This window comes from Salmo salar, unplaced genomic scaffold, assembly GCF_965601325.2.
Source record: "Salmo salar unplaced genomic scaffold, fSalSal1 ptg000257l, whole genome shotgun sequence".
Lineage (NCBI taxonomy): Eukaryota > Metazoa > Chordata > Actinopteri > Salmoniformes > Salmonidae > Salmo > Salmo salar.
In genome coordinates this window covers 4193624-4212500 of record NW_027675339.1, presented here as the reverse complement: position 1 = coordinate 4212500, position 18877 = coordinate 4193624, and the positions used below count along the sequence as shown (strand labels likewise).

General features: G+C 41.0%; 1 protein-coding gene across 1 annotated transcript in view; it reads right to left on the bottom strand.

Annotated features, from left to right (window-relative positions):
- The window catches only part of LOC123741913 (uncharacterized), a 23474-nt gene extending 4818 nt beyond the window's left edge, over positions 1-18656 (bottom strand). Inside the window, exons 1-3 of the mRNA XM_082971345.1 lie at positions 18534-18656; positions 17340-17528; positions 11608-11724 (exon numbers count right to left, since the gene is read on the bottom strand). Of these exons, the coding sequence (XP_082827471.1) occupies positions 11608-11724; positions 17340-17512 (290 nt within the window). The 5' untranslated portion in view covers positions 17513-17528; positions 18534-18656. The remainder of the gene's footprint in view (positions 1-11607; positions 11725-17339; positions 17529-18533) is intronic.
- Positions 18657-18877: the final 221 nt, after the last annotated feature.

Below are 18877 nucleotides of genomic sequence, written 5' to 3'. Positions count from 1 at the left end.
AGCTGTACCGACTAGCTAGGATAACTAGGATGCTGCTGGTAGAGTAGCTAGCTAGCTTACCCAGCTGTACCGACAAGCTAGGATAACTAGGATGCTGCTGGTAGAGTAGCTAGCTAGCTAGCTTACCCAGCTGTACCAACTAGCTAGGATAACTAGGATGCTGCTGGTAGGGTAGCTAGCTAGCTAGCTTACCCAGCTGTACCGACTAGCTTGGATAACTAGGATGCTGCTGGTAGAGATGCTAGCTAGCTTACCTAGCTGTACCGACTAGCTAGGATAACTAGGATGCTGCTGGTAGAGTAGCTAGCTAGCTTACCTAGCTGTACCGACTAGCTAGGATAACTAGGATGCTGCTGGTAGAGTAGCTAGCTAGCTTACCTAGCTGTACCGACTAGCTAGGATAACTAGGATGCTGCTGGTAGAGTAGCTAGCTAGCTTACCTAGCTGTACCGACTAGCTTGGCTAGCTAGCAGGACTTTCGTCTGTCGTTTGTCTCGATGATGATGACGAATCCGGTGAACCACAAAATGAAACAAGGATATAGAGTGAAAAGGATCTGGCTACACTCATACTGTCCCTGACCATAAAGCAAAAAGCTAATTGAACAATAAAGTTTGGTGTTTCAACACTGTAACAAACTCCATCGTTATTCCCCAAAATTTACCTCAGTCCACTCTGCGCGTAACTGGACAATATGCTTGGTGCCACACCGGACGCGGACGCGGACAGTTCTGTACGGAAACGCGGACAGTTCGAGAACGCGGACATGAGCAGTGCCATACAATCAACTAAACCCAGTCTTTAACCTCTTACATCTAGACGTTCCACTAGCGGAACACCTGCTCCAATATCCAATGATAGGCGTGGCGCGAATTAAAATCCCTCAAAAATACAAAAACTTCAATTTTTCAAACATATGACTATTTCACAGCATTTTAAAGACAAGACTCTCCTTTATCTAACCACACTGTCCGATTTCAAAAAGGCTTTACAAAGAAAGCAAAACATTAGATTATGTCAGCAGAGTACCCAGCCAGAAATAATCAGACACCCATTTTTCAAGCTAGCATATAATGTCACAAAAACCCAGAAGACAGCTAAATGCAGCACTAACCTTTGATCTTCATCAGATGACACACCTAGGACATTATGTTATACAATACATGCATGTTTTGTTCAATCAAGTTCATATTTATATCAAAAAACAGCTTTTTACATTATCATGTGACGTTCAGAACTAGCATACCCCCCGCAAACTTCCGGGGAATTTACTAACAATTTACTAAATTACTCACGATAAACGTTCACAAAAAGCAGAACAATTATTTTAAGAATTATAGATACAGAACTCCTCTATGCACTCTATATCCGATTTTAAAATAGCTTTTTGGTGAAAGCACATTTTGCAATATTCTAAGTACATAGCCCAGCCATCACGGGCTAGCTATTTAGACACCCGGCAAGTTTAGCCTTCACCAAAATCAGATTTACTATAACAAAAATGTTATTACCTTTGTTGTCTTCGTCAGAATGCACTCCCAGGACTGCTACTTCAATAACAAATGTTGGTTTGGTCCAAAATAATCCATCGTTATATCCGAATAGCGGCGTTTTGTTCGTGCGTTCCAGAAACTATCCAAAATGGTAAATCAGGGTCGTGCGCATGGCGCAATTCGTGACAAAAAAATTCAAAATATTCCATTACCGTACTTCGAAGCATGTCAACCGCTGTTTAAAATCAATTTTTATGCAATTTATCTCGTAAAAAAGCGATAATATTCCGACCGGGAATCTCCTTTTCGGCAAACAGAGGAAAAATCACAAAGACGGGGGTGGCCAGTGCACGCGCCTAAGCCCACAGTCCCTTGATCGGCCACTTGAGAAAGGCGATAATGTGTTTCAGCCTGGGGCTGGAATGACGACATTCAGGTTTTTCCCGGGCTCTGAGGGCAGTATTTGCACGGCAGGATAAAAAACGTACCTGATTTAATCTGGTTACTACTCCTGCCCAGTAACTAGAATATGCATATAATTGTTTGATTTGGATAGAAAACACCCTAAAGTTTCTAAAACTGTTTGAATGGTGTCTGTGAGTATAACAGAACTCATTTGGCAGGCAAAAACCTGAGAAGATTCCAAACAGGAAGCGCTCTCTCTGACTATTTCTTGGCCTTCTTGATCATCTCTATCCAAAACAGGGGATCTCTGGCATAACGCAACATTTTCTAACGCTCCCATAGGCTCTCAGAAGGCGCCAGAACTTTGAATGATGACTTTGCAGGCCATGGCTGAAAAACAGTAGCGCATTTGGATGGTGGTGGATCTGAGAACAGTGAGACTGGGGCGCGTGCACGAGCCAACACCATGTTTTAATTTTTTCGTCTTTGAACGAAAACAGGGTTTCCCGGTCGGAATATTATCGCTTTTTTACCAGAAAAATCGCATAAAAATGTATGATTTTAAACAGCGTTTGACATGCTTCGAAGTACGATAATGGAATATTTCGATTTTTTTTGTCACGAAACGCGTCGGGCACGTAACCCTTGTCACCCTTCGGATAGTGTCTTGAACGCACGAACAAAACAGAGGATATTTGAACATAACTATGGATTATTTTGAACCAAACCAACATTTGTTATTGAAGTAGAAGTCCTGGGAGTGCATTCTGACGAAGAACAGCAAAGGTAATCACATTTTTCTTATAGTAAATCGGAGTTTGGTGAGGGCCACACTTGGTGGGTGTCAAAATAGCTAGCCCTGTGATGCCGGGCTATCTACTCAGAATATTGCAAAATGTGCTTTTGCCGAAAAGCTATTTTAAAATCGGACATAGCGATTGCATAAAGGAGTTCTGCAATTTAGTAAATTAACCAGAAGTTTGCGGTGGGCATGCTAGTTCTGAACGTCACATGCTAATGTAAAAAGCTGTTTTTTGATATGAATATGAACTTGATTGAACAAAACATGCATGTATTGTATAACATAATGTCCTAGGACTATCATCTGATGAAGATCATCAAAGGTTAGTGCTGCATTTAGCTGTGGTTTGGGTTTATGTGACATTATATGCTAGCTTGAAAAATGGGTGTCTGATTATTTCTGGCTGGGTACTCTGCTGACATAATCTAATGTTTTGCTTTCGTTGTAAAGCCTTTTTGAAATCGGACAGTGTGGTTAGATTAACGAGAGTCTTGTCTTTAAAATGGAGTAAAATAGTCATATGTTTGAAAAATTGAAGTAATAGCATTTCTATATCGCGCCACGGGATTCCACTGGCTGTTGAGTAGGTGGGACGCAAGCGTCCCACCTAGCCCATAGAAGATAAAAATAATGTTTTGATATTTGATATGTTAACCTGTTAGGGCTAGGGGGCAGCATTGACACGGCTGGATAAAAAACATACCCGATTTAATCTGGTTACCACTGCTACCCAGTAACTAGAATATGCATATACTTATTACATATGGATAGAAAACACCCTAAATTTTCTAAAACTGTTTGAATGGTGTCTGTGAGTATAACAGAACTCAAATGGCAGGTCAAAACCTGAGAGATTCCTTTACAGGAAGTGGCCTGTCTGACCATTTGTTGAACTTCTTTTCCATCTCTATCATTTACTAAGGATCTCTGCTCTAACGTGACACTTCCCACGTCGTCCATAGGCGCTCAGAGCCCGGGAAAAAACAGAATGTCGTCATTCCAGCCCCAGGCTGAAACACATTATCGCCTTTCTCAAGTGGCCGATCAAGAGACACTAGCTTATGCGCATGACCCCGACCGCCCCCGCCTTTGGGATTTTTTCCTCTGTTTGCCGAAAAGGAGATTCCCTGTCGGAATATTATCGCTTTTCTACGAGAAAAATGTCGTAAAAATTGATTTTAAACAGCGGTTGACATGCTTCGAAGTACGGTAATGGAATACTTAGAATTTTATTGTCACGAATTGCGCCATGCGCGTGACACTTCTTTACTATTTCGGATAGTGTCTGGAACGCACGAACAAAACGCCGCTATTCGGATATAACGATGGATTATTTTGGACCAAACCAACATTTGTTATTGAAGTAGCAGTCCTGGGTGTGTATTCTGACGAAGACAACAAAAGGTAATGAAACTTTTATAATAGTAAATATGATTATGGTGAGTGCTAAACTTGCCGGGTGTCTAAATAGCGAGCCCGTGATGCCTGGGCTATGTACTTAGAATATTGCAAAATGTGCTTTCACCAAAAAGCTATTTTAAAATCGGACATATCGAGTGCATAGAGGAGGTCTGTATCTATAATTCTTAAAATAATTGTTATGCTTTTTGTGAACGTTTATCGTGAGTAATTTAGTAAAATGTTAGCGAATTCCCCGGAAGTTTGCGGGGGGTATGCTAGTTCTGAACGTCACATGCTAATGTAAAAAGCTGGTTTTTGATATAAATATGAACTTGATTGAACAAAACATGCATGTATTGTATAACATAATGTCCTAGGGTTGTCATCTGATGAAGATCATCAAAGGTGAGTGCTGCATTTAGCTGTCTTCTGGGTTTTGGTGACATTATATGCTGGCTTGAAAAATGGGTGTCTGATTATTTCTGGCTTGGTACTCTGCTGACATAATCTAATGTTTTGCTTTCGTTGTAAAGCCTTTTTGAAATCGGACAGTGTGGTTAGATTAACGAGAGTCTTGTCTTTAAATGGCTGTAAAATAGTCATATGTTTGAGAAATTGAAGTAATAGGATTTTTAAGGTTTTGAAAATCACGCCACAGGATAGCAGTGGCTGTTACGTAGGTGGGACGAATTAGTCCCGCCTAGCCTAGAGAGGATAAATCCATAAATAATATATGTCTTGTGCTTTTGGCAATGATTTATGTATAATACTTATGTATAATAAGTGATACCATATATGTCTCCAAAGCATTTTGTCTTCATTTTGGCACATTGATTTATGCTCATTTCTCAAGATTAACTCAGGTTTTCGCCCAGTGGCTAAGGAGTTGGAGCTGTGGCAGGAGTTGGACCTGTGGTCGAAAGGTGGCTGGTTTGAATCCCGGGCCGGGTGCTAGTAAAAACGGGAGGAATTGATCTGACCACTGGAGGGCTGCTGGGTTCACATCCTCAAAACAATCACCATTCGTTGATCAGAACTCTAGAGGTTCTTCTTCACTGAACCCCAAAATATATATAACTTTTAGTAATTCCATATATTAAGGAAGTGATAGAAGCCTTTTTGGTTCTATAAGGAACCTTCTTTTCTAAGAGTGTAAAATTAACACGTTTTTCTTTTGATTATTTAATTATCTACATCATGTTATTTCAAGATATCCCTTTGGAGCGCAACATCACGTTGTTAAAACATAATCCTAAATTGGGCGTGGCTATAAATTGGGAAATTTAAAGCATCTCGGGCGTAATATGTGTTCGATGGAAATGAACATTGTATTCAATGTTGTAGGCAACATTATTGGCAAGGGACTTGATGCCTACTATGCTAAAGCTATTTAGAGTTGTTAAACGGGTGTGAGGAGTGTGTTGATATAACAGTTATATTGTCAACATTTTTATTGTAACAACGATCAGAATTGGTAAAAAAAAATATGCATTCCATAATATTGGGCAATAATTAAGAGTAGACAAAGTGGTCGTGTCATGTGAAAATTCTATCAAATGTCTTACATTGCAACGAGTACAGTCAGGGTGCCGTGGAGCCCCTGCAGTACCTCCACAGACCCCGGATTGAGAACCCCTGATTTAGCAGATGCTCTTATCCAGAGAGATTTACAGTAACTGCATTCATCTTAATATTTATTTTGGGAATAAACGTAAAAAATTCTTCATAAAAGGATATGAACTATGACCTGTCCAACAGACATGATACCTTGTAGTGCTGCTGATCCAGTTTCTACTGGTCTGACTGAGGATATGAACTCTGACCTGTTCACCAGACGTGATACCTTGTAGTGCTGCTGATCCAGTTTCTACTGGTCTGACTGAGGATATGAACTCTGACCTGTCCACCAGACGTGATACCTTGTAGTGCTGCTGATCCAGTTTCTACTGGTCTGACTGAGGATATGAACTCTGACCTGTCCACCAGACGTGATACCTTGTAGTGCTGCTGATCCAGTTTCTGCTGGTCTGACTGAGAATATGAACTCTGACCTGTCCACCAGACATGATACCTTGTAGTGCTGCTGATCCAGTTTCTACTGGTCTGACTGAGGATATGAACTCTGACCTGACCATCAGACGTGATACCTTGTATTGCTGCTGATCCAGTTTCTACTGGTCTGACTGAGGATATGAACTCTGACCTGTTCACCAGACGTGATACCTTGTAGTGCTGCTGATCCAGTTTCTGCTGGTCTGACTGAGGATATGAACTCTGACCTGTCCACCAGACGTGATACCTTGTCCCGAAACTGTAGTTTCAATCCCCTCCCTCCCTCCCTCCCCTCCCTCCCTCGCACCCTCCCTCCCTCCCTCCCTCCCTCCCTCCCTCCCTCCCTCCCTCCCTCCTCCCTCCCTCCCTCCCTCCCTCCCTCCCTCCCTCCCTCTCTCTCTCCCTCCCTCCCAATCCATCCCTCTTTCTCCCTCCCTCAACCTCTGAATGCTCAACTATGAAAAGCAACCTCACATTTACTCCTGAGGTGCTGACCTGTTGCAACCTCTATAACCACTGTGATTATTATTTCACCCTGCTGGTCATCTAGGAACATTTGAACATCTTGAAGAACGATCTGGCCTTAATGGCCATAATCTCCACCCGGAACAGCCAGAAGAGGACTGGCCCCCACTCATAGCCTGGTTCCTCTCTACCCAGCACAGCCAGAAGAGGACTGGCCCCCACTCATAGCCTGGTTCCTCTCTACCCAGCACAGCCAGAAGAGGACTGGCCACCCCTCATAGCCTGGTTCCTCTCTACCCAGCACAGCCAGAAGAGGACTGGCCCCCACTCATAGCCTGGTTCCTCTCTACCCAGCACAGCCAGAAGAGGACTGGCCACCCCTCATAGCCTGGTTCCTCTCTACCCAGCACAGCCAGAAGTGGACTGGCCCCCACTCATAGCCTGGTTCCTCTCTACCCAGTACAGCCAGAAGAGGACTGGCCCCCCCTCATAGCCTGGTTCCTCTCTACCCAGCACAGCCAGAAGAGGACTGGCCACCCCTCATAGCCTGGTTCCTCTCTACCCAGCACAGCCAGAAGAGGACTGGCCACCTCTCATAGCCTGGTTCCTCTCTACCCAGCACAGCCAGAAGAGGACTGGCCACCCCTCATAGCCTGGTTCCTCTCTACCCAGCACAGCCAGAAGAGGACTGGCCCCCACTCATAGCCTGGTTCCTCTCTACCCAGCACAGCCAGAAGAGGACTGGCCACCCCTCATAGCCTGGTTCCTCTCTACCCAGCACAGCCAGAAGAGGACTGGCCCCCACTCATAGCCTGGTTCCTCTCTACCCAGCACAGCCAGAAGAGGACTGGCCACCCCTCATAGCCTGGTTCCTCTCTACCCAGCACAGCCAGAAGAGGACTGGCCACCCCTCATAGCCTGGTTCCTCTCTACCCAGCACAGCCAGAAGAGGACTGGCCCCCACTCATAGCCTGGTTCCTCTCCACCCGGCACAGCCAGAAGAGGACTGGCCACCCCTCATAGCCTGGTTCCTCTCTACCCGGCACAGCCAGAAGAGGACTGGCCACCCCTCATAGCCTGGTTCCTCTCTACCCAGCACAGCCAGAAGAGGACTGGCCACCCCTCATAGCCTGGTTCCTCTCTACCCAGCACAGCCAGAAGAGGACTGGTCACCCCTCATAGCCTGGTTCCTCTCTACCCAGCACAGCCAGAAGAGGACTGGTCACCCCTCATAGCCTGGTTCCTCTCTACCCAGCACAGCCAGAAGAGGACTGGCCACCCCTCATAGCCTGGTTCCTCTCTACCCAGCACAGCCAGAAGAGGACTGGCCACCTCTCAGAGCCTGGTTCCTCTCTACCCAGCACAGCCAGAAGAGGACTGGCCACCCCTCATAGCCTGGTTCCTCTCTACCCAGCACAGCCAGAAGAGGACTGGCCACCCCAATGACGTGTTTCTGCCATTGAGCTTCAAATCAAATCAAATTGTATTTGATAAAAAATAAAATAATAATAATAACAATAAAATAACGATAACGAGACTATAAGGAGTACCAGTACTGAGTCAATGTGCAGGGGTACCAGGTAGTTGAGGTAATAATGAGACTATAAGGAGTACCAGTACTGAGTCAATGTGCAGGGGTACCAGGTAGTTGAGGTAATAATGAGACTATAAGGAGTACCAGTACTGAGTCAATGTGCAGGGGTACCAGGTAGTTGAGGTAATAATGAGACTATAAGGAGTACCAGTACTGAGTCAATGTGCAGGGGTACCAGGTAGTTGAGGTAATAATGAGACTATAAGGAGTACCAGTACTGAGTCAATGTGCAGGTGTACCAGGTAGTTGAGGTAATAATGAGACTATAAGGAGTACCAGTACTGAGTCAATGTGCAGGGGTACCAGGTATTTGAGGTAATAATGAGACTATAAGGAGTACCAGTACTGAGTCAATGTGCAGGGGTACCAGGTAGTTGAGGTAATAATGAGACTATAAGGAGTACCAGTACTGAGTCAATATGCAGGGGTACCAGGTAGTTGAGGTAATAATGAGACTATAAGGAGTACCAGTACTGAGTCAATATGCAGGGGTACCAGGTAGTTGAGGTAATAATGAGACTATAAGGAGTACCAGTACTGAGTCAATGTGCAGGGGTACCAGGTAGTTGAGGTAATAATGAGACTATAAGGAGTACCAGTACTGAGTCAATGTGCAGGGGTACCAGGTAGTTGAGGTATTAATGAGACTATAAGGAGTACCAGTACTGAGTCAATGTGCAGGGGTACCAGGTAGTTGAGGTAATAATGAGACTATAAGGAGTACCAGTACTGAGTCAATGTGCAGGGGTACCAGGTAGTTGAGGTAATAATGAGACTATAAGGAGTACCAGTACTGAGTCAATGTGCAGGGGTACCAGGTAGTTGAGGTAATAATGAGACTATAAGGAGTACCAGTACTGAGTCAATGTGCAGGGGTACCAGGTAGTTGAGGTAATAATGAGACTATAAGGAGTACCAGTACTGAGTCAATGTGCAGGGGTACCAGGTAGTTGAGGTAATAATGAGACTATGAGGAGTACCAGTACTGAGTCAATGTGCAGGGGTACCAGGTAGTTGAGGTAATAATGAGACTATAAGGAGTACCAGTACTGAGTCAATGTGCAGGGGTACCAGGTAGTTGAGGTAATAATGAGACTATAAGGAGTACCAGTACTGAGTCAATGTGCAGGGGTACCAGGTAGTTGAGGTAATAATGAGGCTATAAGGAGTACCAGTACTGAGTCAATGTGCAGGGGTACCAGGTAGTTGAGGTATTAATGAGAATATAAGGAGTACCAGTACTGAGTCAATGTGCAGGGTACCAGGTAGTTGAGGTAATAATGAGACTATAAGGAGTACCAGTACTGAGTCAATGTGCAGGGGTACCAGGTAGATGAGGTAATAATGAGACTATAAGGAGTACCAGTACTGAGTCAATGTGCAGGGGTACCAGGTAGTTGAGGTAATAATGAGACTATAAGGAGTACCAGTACTGAGTCAATGTGCAGGGGTACCAGGTAGTTGAGGTAATAATGAGACTATAAGGAGTACCAGTACTGAGTCAATGTGCAGGGGTACCAGGTAGTTGAGGTAATAATGAGACTATAAGGAGTACCAGTACTGAGTCAATGTGCAGGGGTACCAGGTAGTTGAGGTAATAATGAGACTATAAGGAGTACCAGTACTGAGTCAATGTGCAGGGGTACCAGGTAGATGAGGTAATAATGAGGCTATAAGGAGTACCAGTACTGAGTCAATGTGCAGGGGTACCAGGTAGTTGAGGTAATAATGAGGCTATAAGGAGTACCAGTACTGAGTCAATGTGCAGGGGTACCAGGTAGTTGAGGTAATAATGAGACTATAAGGAGTACCAGTACTGAGTCAATGTGCAGGGGTACCAGGTAGTTGAGGTAATAATGAGACTATAAGGAGTACCAGTACTGAGTCAATGTGCAGGGGTACCAGGTAGTTGAGGTAATAATGAGACTATAAGGAGTACCAGTACTGAGTCAATGTGCAGGGGTACCAGGTAGTTGAGGTAATAATGAGACTATAAGGACTACCAGTACTGAGTCAATGTGCAGGGGTACCAGGTAGTTGAGGTAATAATGAGACTATAAGGAGTACCAGTACTGAGTCAATGTGCAGGGGTACCAGGTAGTTGAGGTAATAATGAGGCTATAAGGAGTACCAGTACTGAGTCAATGTGCAGGGGTACCAGGTAGTTGAGGTAATAATGAGACTATAAGGAGTACCAGTACTGAGTCAATGTGCGGGGTACCAGGTAGTTGAGGTAATAATGAGACTATAAGGAGTACCAGTACTGAGTCAATGTGCAGGGGTACCAGGTAGTTGAGGTAATAATGAGACTATAAGGAGTACCAGTACTGAGTCAATGTGCAGGGGTACCAGGTAGTTGAGGTAATAATGAGACTATAAGGAGTACCAGTACTGAGTCAATGTGCAGGGGTACCAGGTAGTTGAGGTAATAATGAGACTATAAGGAGTACCAGTACTGAGTCAATGTGCGGGGTACCAGGTAGTTGAGGTAATAATGAGACTATAAGGAGTACCAGTACTGAGTCAATGTGCAGGGGTACCAGGTAGTTGAGGTAATAATGAGACTATAAGGAGTACCAGTACTGAGTCAATGTGCAGGGGTACCAGGTAGTTGAGGTAATAATGAGACTATAAGGAGTACCAGTACTGAGTCAATGTGCAGGGGTACCAGGTAGTTGAGGTAATAATGAGGCTATACGGAGTACCAGTACTGAGTCAATGTGCGGGGTACCAGGTAGTTGAGGTAATAATGAGGCTATACGGAGTACCAGTACTGAGTCAATGTCCAGGGGTACCAGGTAGTTGAGGTAATAATGAGGCTATAAGGAGTACCAGTACTGAGTCAATGTGCAGGAGTACCAGGTAGTTGAGGTAATAATGAGACTATAAGGAGTACCAGTACTGAGTCAATGTGCAGGGGTACCAGGTAGTTGAGATAATAATGAGACTATAAGGAGTACCAGTACTGAGTCAATGTGCAGGGGTACCAGGTAGTTGAGGAAAGTTGAGGTATTATGTACATGTAGGTAGGGGTAAAAGTGACTAGGCTATCAGGATAGAGATTATATCTCTTCATCCAGGGAGTGCACACACACACACACACACACACACACACACACACACACACACACACACACACACACACACACACACACACACACACACACACACACACACACACACACACACACACACACCACACACACACACACACACACACACACAGGGAGGGAACGTTGTGTTTGTTTAATATTGTTTTAGGACTATGAAAATGGACAAAAGTATTAGCCTATGGATTATGAAAACAACAAAAAGAATTGTGAAAATGGGAGAGGAGAAATGACTAGAGACAGTGTTGTTTAACTCACTGACCATGACCCATGAGTTCTTCTTACCTTTGTTCAGTAGAAAAGTCTCCCTCTCTAAACTCTATAGGATGACCCATAGACTGGTCACTCTTCATGGACACACAGCTGGGTACAGGGGAGGCTGGTCTCTCCTGCTTGATTGGACTTCAACACAACAGAGACAAACATTACATCTCTCATCTACTCATTTTCAGAAATGTTCATAAATTAGATTTTATTGTTTAAGTGTGTTTTTTCACTATCTAATCATGGCATCGGATTGTTCAACGACAGACATGTATTTGTTTAAAATCTATCACTTGATGGTTTCATTTCAGAGAGACAATGTTTTTTTGCAAAATGTTATATATCTGCCTTTCTCTCAAATGAACGGCTCGGTCTTATGTAGCAAAATTTGAAATTGTGTTTTTCACATTTGATAATAGTAGAGCCTCAGAGCTAGAACATGGTATATCATACACTACAGTTGAGGAACAGTGGAAAAGTGTTTCTGCTTTGGAAGATGATATACTTGTAACCTCACTTTGAGAAAATGGCCTTTGAATGTTTTGGTTCCTGCTGGAGAGCTCTTTTTGGTCTACATTATTTTGCATGTACATGTTTTTGCATTTTGCATCTACATGTTATTTTGGCAGATAATGTCACCCATCTAAATAAATAGTTTTATATATATAATTAACTAAATGTGTGATGTTTATGGTTAACTTGTTATGGATAGGGGGCAGTATTTTCACGGCCGGATAAAAAACGTACCCGATTTAATCTGATTATTACTCCTGCCCAGAAACTAGAATATGCATATAATTATTAGCTTTGGATAGAAAACACTCCAAAGTTTCTAAAACTGTTTGAATGGTGTCTGTGAGTATAACAGAACTCATTTGGCAGGCCAAAACCTGAGAAGATTCTGTACAGGAAGCGCCCCCTCTGACTATTTCTTGGCCTTCTTGATCATCTCTATCCAAAACAGGGGATCTTTGCTGTAACGTGACATTTTCTAACGCTCCCATGGGCTCTCAGAAGGCGCCAGAACTTTGAATGATGACTTTGCAGGCCATGGCTGAAAAACAGTAGCGCATTTGGATAGTGGTCGATCTGAGAACAATGAGACTGGGGGCGCATGCACGAGGAGACTCCATGTTTTTATTTTTTCGTCTTTGAACTAGGCTCATAATCTGAGGTAGCAACTACGTCAGATCTACAAATCAATGAGCTAGACCTATCCATTTGGTTTGCAACTCTGTGAACCTGCGCAACTCTGTGAACCTGCGATGCAAAGATTTCAATGCATATCCAATTACCCAGCAGCCATTTAGAAACAACAAGTCATCAAAGTGTTACTTCTTAATTAAAAAATGTATTCTGGATGTTTAAAATCGGCCACATCTGAAAAAGAGGACAGGGACATGCGTTTTGTTTAGGTGGTATACCTTTTTCTGAAAACAAATATGGTTAACCATGACCAGAAAATGGTTAACGTTTAGGACTGTGGGCCACCACAATATGTACCCAAGCGAACAGGGATAGCACTCACAAAGTAGCCAGAACCCTGTTAATAATAATAAGTTACCTGATAATAATAATAATAATAATAATAATAATTGAGGTCAGCCTACAAGGTTAATAGTAATTTACCCGAGGTCGGCGTTCACGGTTATTGCCGACAGGTCTCATTGATAACAATAGAGAAGCTGCCATTTTAACGCAGAACAATGAGCTGGGAATAGAATGTTCAGAATGTGAGTTGGCGTCACGGTGCTCAATTCAACTAGAAAAGCTGAAAAATGACCTAAAATAAGGTCTGTTTTTTAGCGATTACTTCATAACATAACGTAATATTATGAAACTGAGCTCCATGGAGGATGCAATGAACTAGTTTTCATCAGAAAAAAAACATTGTTAAAAATGTCATGTGTCCAGCCTACTTGAGGCGCCCGAAAATAATATTCAAAAGTTCGGTCCTTGGACACAGAGGGGTTAAACACTAAAGTTACAGTCCATCTAGTGAAGAGAGGAGAATCGGACAGAGGTAACTTCTGCCGAAGTCGGTCCCTCTCCTTGTTCGGGCGGTGTTCGGCGGTCGACACTACCGACCTTCTAGCCATCACTGATCCACTTTTCATTTTCCATTGGTTTTGTCTTGTCTTCCATCACACCTGGTTCCAATCCCATCAATGACATGTTGTGTATTTAACCCTCTGTTTCCCCTCATGTCCTTGTCGGAGATTGTTTGTTGTATGTAGGTGTTTATTGTTATTCTGGTGTGGGACGGGTTTTGCACCCTCTATTTGTTATTTTGTATACTTTGGTTTTCCGAGGTTTTGATGTTTATTAAACAGCTCAATTTTTACCAAGTTCATTCTCCTGCGCCTGACTTCCCTGCCACCAGCACGCAACGCATTACAGCATCCATCAACGAGAGAGGGAGAAGCCCTCCACGGGATTTAACAGGTGGAAGAAACAACTGGGGAGCTCCATCGGTCCACAAGAAGTACAGGCAGCCGGTGATGATGTAGTGTTAGCTAGGATAACTAAGATGCTGCTGGTAGAGTAGCTAGCTAGCTTACCTAGCTGTACCGACTAGCTAGGATAACTAAAATACTGCTGGTAGAGTAGCTAGCTAGCTTACCTAGCTGTACCGACTAGCTAGGATAACTAGGATGCTGATGGTAGAGTAGCTAGCTAGCTTACCTAGCTGTACCGACTAGCTAGGATAACTAGGATGCTGCTGGTAGAGTAGCTAGCTAGCTTACCTAGCTGTACCGACTAGCTAGGATAACTAGGATGCTGCTGGTAGAGTAGCTAGCTAGCTTACCTAGCTGTACCGACTAGCTAGGATAACTAGGATGCTGCTGGTAGAGTAGCTAGCTAGCTTACCTAGCTGTACCGACTAGCTAGGATAACTAGGATGCTGCTGGTAGAGTAGCTAGCTAGCTTACCGAGCTGTACCGACTAGCTAGGATAACTAGGATGCTGCTGGTAGAGTAGCTAGCTAGCTTACCGAGCTGTACCGACTAGCTAGGATAACTAAGATGCTGCTGGTAGAGTAGCTAGACAGTTGTTGTCTGTCTTCCTAAGTGATTTATTTATTGTATTACAATGTATTACAATGTAATGTAATGTAATGTAATGTAATGTAATGTATTGTATTGTATTGTATTGTATTGTATTGTAATGTAATGTAATGTAATGTAATGTATTGTATTGTATTGTATTGTATTGTATTGTATTGTATTGTAATGTAATGTAATGTAATGTAATGTAATGTAATGTAATTTATTGTATTGTATTGTATTGTATTGTATTGTATTGTATTGTATTGTATTGTATTGTAATGTATTGTATTGTATTGTATTGTATAGTAATGTATTGTATTGTAATGTATTGTATTGTAATGTATTGTATTGTAATGTATTGTATTGTATTGTAATGTATTGTATTGTATTGTAATGTATTGTATTGTATTGTAATGTATTGTATTGTATTGTAATGTATTGTATTGTAATGTATTGTATTGTATTGTATTGTAATGTATTGTATTGTATTGTAATGTATTGTATTATAATGTATTGTATTATAATGTATTGTATTATAATGTATTTAATTATAATGTATTGTATTATAATGTATTTAATTATAATATATTGTATTATAATGTATTGTATTGTATAGTAATGTAATGTATTGTATTGTAATGTATTGTATTGTAATGTATTGTATTGTATTGTAATGTATTGTATTGTATTGTAATGTATTGTATTGTATTGTATTGTAATGTATTGTATTGTATTGTAATGTATTGTATTGTATTGTATTATAATGTATTGTATTATAATGTATTTAATTATAATGTATTGTATTATAATGTATTTAATTATAATATATTGTATTATAATGTATTGTATTGTAAAGTGTTGTAATATATCATATTGTAAAAAAGTCAGCCAGAGTTGACGTGGGCCATCGTTCAAACAAAGAAATGCCTCCCTGACCACCAGTGTGTTTGGATATAATGAAGATCAATTCAGCGAAGAAGAACCACTAGAGTTCTGATCAAAGAGCCCTATAAAGGATTCTATATATATATTATATATACTGTATACCCAGACACTTCCTAACCTCCTATAAAGGATTCTATATATATATTATATATACTGTATACTCAGACAGGCTAACCTCCTATAAAGGGTTCTATATATATTATATATACTGTATACCCAGACACTTCCTAACCTCCTATAAAGGGTTCTATATATATATTATATATACTGTATACTCAGACAGGCTAACCTCCTATAAAGGGTTCTATATATATTATATATACTGTATACCCAGACACTTCCTAACCTCCTATAAAGGGTTCTATATATATTATATATACTGTATACCCAGACACTTCCTAACCTCCTATAAAGGGTTCTATATATATTATATATACTGTATACCCAGACACTTCCTAACCTCCTATAAAGGGTTCTATATATATTATATATATACTGTATACTCAGACAGGGTAACCTCCTATAAAGGGTTCTATATATATTATATATATACTGTATACTCAGACACTTCCTAACCTCCTATAAAGGGTTCTACATATATTATATATACTGTATACCCAGACACTTCCTAACCTCCTATAAAGGGTTCTATATATATATTATATATACTGTATACTCAGACAGGCTAACCTCCTATAAAGGGTTCTATATATCTTATATATATACTGTATACTCAGACAGGGTAACCTCCTATAAAGGGTTCTATATATATTCTATATATACTGTATACTCAGACAGGCTAACCTCCTATAAAGGGTTATATATATATTCTATATATACTGTATACTCAGACAGGCTAACCTCCTGTAAAGGGTTCTATATATATTCTATATATACTGTATACTCAGACAGGCTAACCTCCTGTAAAGGGTTCTATATATATTCTATATATACTGTATACTCAGACAGGCTAACCTCCTATAAAGGGTTCTATATATACTGTATACTCAGACAGGCTAACCTCCTATAAAGGGTTATATATATATTCTATATATACTGTATACTCAGACACTTCCTAACCTCCTATAAAGGGTTATATATATATATTCTATATATACTGTATACTCAGACAGGCTAACCTCCTATAAAGGGTTCTATATAGAACTTTAGTGGTTCCGTATATTAAGAAAGATAGAACCCTTTTTGGTTTAAACAGGAGTGAAGACTGGGTTGATATAACGGATATATTGTCCAAATTCAGCTTGTAACACCGATCAGAATTAGTAAGAACAATAAAGTTATGCCTGCCAACATATTAGGCAATAATTAAGAGTAGGCTAAATGATTGTGTCATGCTAAAATTCTATAGAGATGAGTGTGTATACTGGTAAAGATGTGTGTGTGTGTGTGTGTGTGTGTGTGTGTGTGTGTGTGTGTGTGTGTGTGTGTGTGTGTGTGTGTGTGTGTGTGTGTGTGTGTGTGTGTGTGTGTGTGTGTGTGTGTGTGTGTGTGTGTGTGTGTGTGTGTGTGCTGGTGAGACAACCACATATCACAGTGAAATATACAGGATACAAACATTTCATTCCAGCTATATAGCGTTTTGCAAAACAAAAATTAATACACAAAAATCTATGAATTAAAATCTTACAACAACAATATTTAACAGACACATGAAGGTACCCGTAAGAAATCATTTCCGATTAAAAATAACAAATGTTGGAAATAATGTTTAAGAAACAAAGTCCATTGTCATCTCACCTCTTAGCTTTGTTGTCATGTCCCTCAGATAGATGCATTTTAGAGGCAGGGCCCCCCTCCTCTCTCTCCCCAGAGAGACTCATTTTAGAGGCAGGACCCCCCTCCTCTCTCTCCCCAGAGAGACTCATTTTAGAGGCAGGGCCCCCCTCCTCTCTCTCCCCAGAGAGACTCATTTTAGAGCACTGACCCCTGTAAACAGAGATCCAGCATGTTGGTTGTGGTTGACACAGTGACAACTAAACAGAGATCCAGCATGTTGGTTGTGGTTAACACAGTAACAACTAAACAGAGATCCAGCATGTTGGTTGTGGTTAACACAGTGACAACTAAACAGAGATCCAGCATGTTGGTTGTGGTTAACACAGTGACAACTAAACAGAGATCCAGCATGTTGGTTGTGGTTAACACAGTAACAACTAAACAGAGATCCAGCATGTTGGTTAACACAGTGACAACTAAACAGAGATCCAGCATGTTGGTTGTGGTTAACACAGTGACAACTAAACAGAGATCCAGCATGTTGGTTGTGATTAACACAGTGACAACTAATTATTGAATGTCAATTGTTGTATTTTATTAATTATCTCTTAGCAATAAAACATTTACTAACAGATACATCCCAACAGTCAGGTGATTTAATGCATCACATGAACATGTAGTCGTGACTGATATTTTCACCTTTTCTCCATGTAGTTTAACTAATAATAATAATAATAATAACAACAATATTATATTAATAAGTCACTTTCTCTTTTAATAATTTCTCTCATTCTAGTGTGTTGCTTTGTTCAACAGGTATGATATTATTATGCTGTTACTGAATTCAGTTCATAATAACAATGTTAAGAAAAGTATGTTCAGTGGTTTCAAACCAAATTACACAGGAAAGAGGAGCTCATTGTAAGTTTGAAAACACATTTTACGATATTTTGAAAGACGATTTACAACTTATACATAAAAAAATATACAAATTGTAAAATAACCACAATATACGAATATATGAACAATATGTTATTGAATTTGACTTGCCTACGCCCAGTTAGCGCCATTTTGTATGATTGAACTGTCACATAACTGTCCCAGGTGAAATGGACTGTTAGATCTGAGTGTTTTACAGTCATTCACTATACTAAAATAACACCATACATTTAATTTCTCTACACACTTTACAATAATCCCTGGGAAGATTCTTACCTTGTAGCCTGAATTCACAACCAGAACATGTCAAGTCATTGAGATATTTTCCGTTGTGCTGAGAGAGCAGCTTCCTGATAACAAGTGGCTCTGTATCTATGTTCTAGGTACAGTTGATCTTTAGATGCAATAATATCTGGTCAAAGTCTAGTGACACAACACCATAGTATATCATAAACATAACAGCAGTTGGCCAGAAAAGGCCATGACATACTATAAAACAGGGTTTGTCAACTAGATTTGGCTTCGGGTGTCACGGTTGTCATAGAGAGGAGCGGACCAAAGTGCAGAGTGATTATCGTTCCACATATTTTATTGAACTGTGAAACTATGCAATACATACA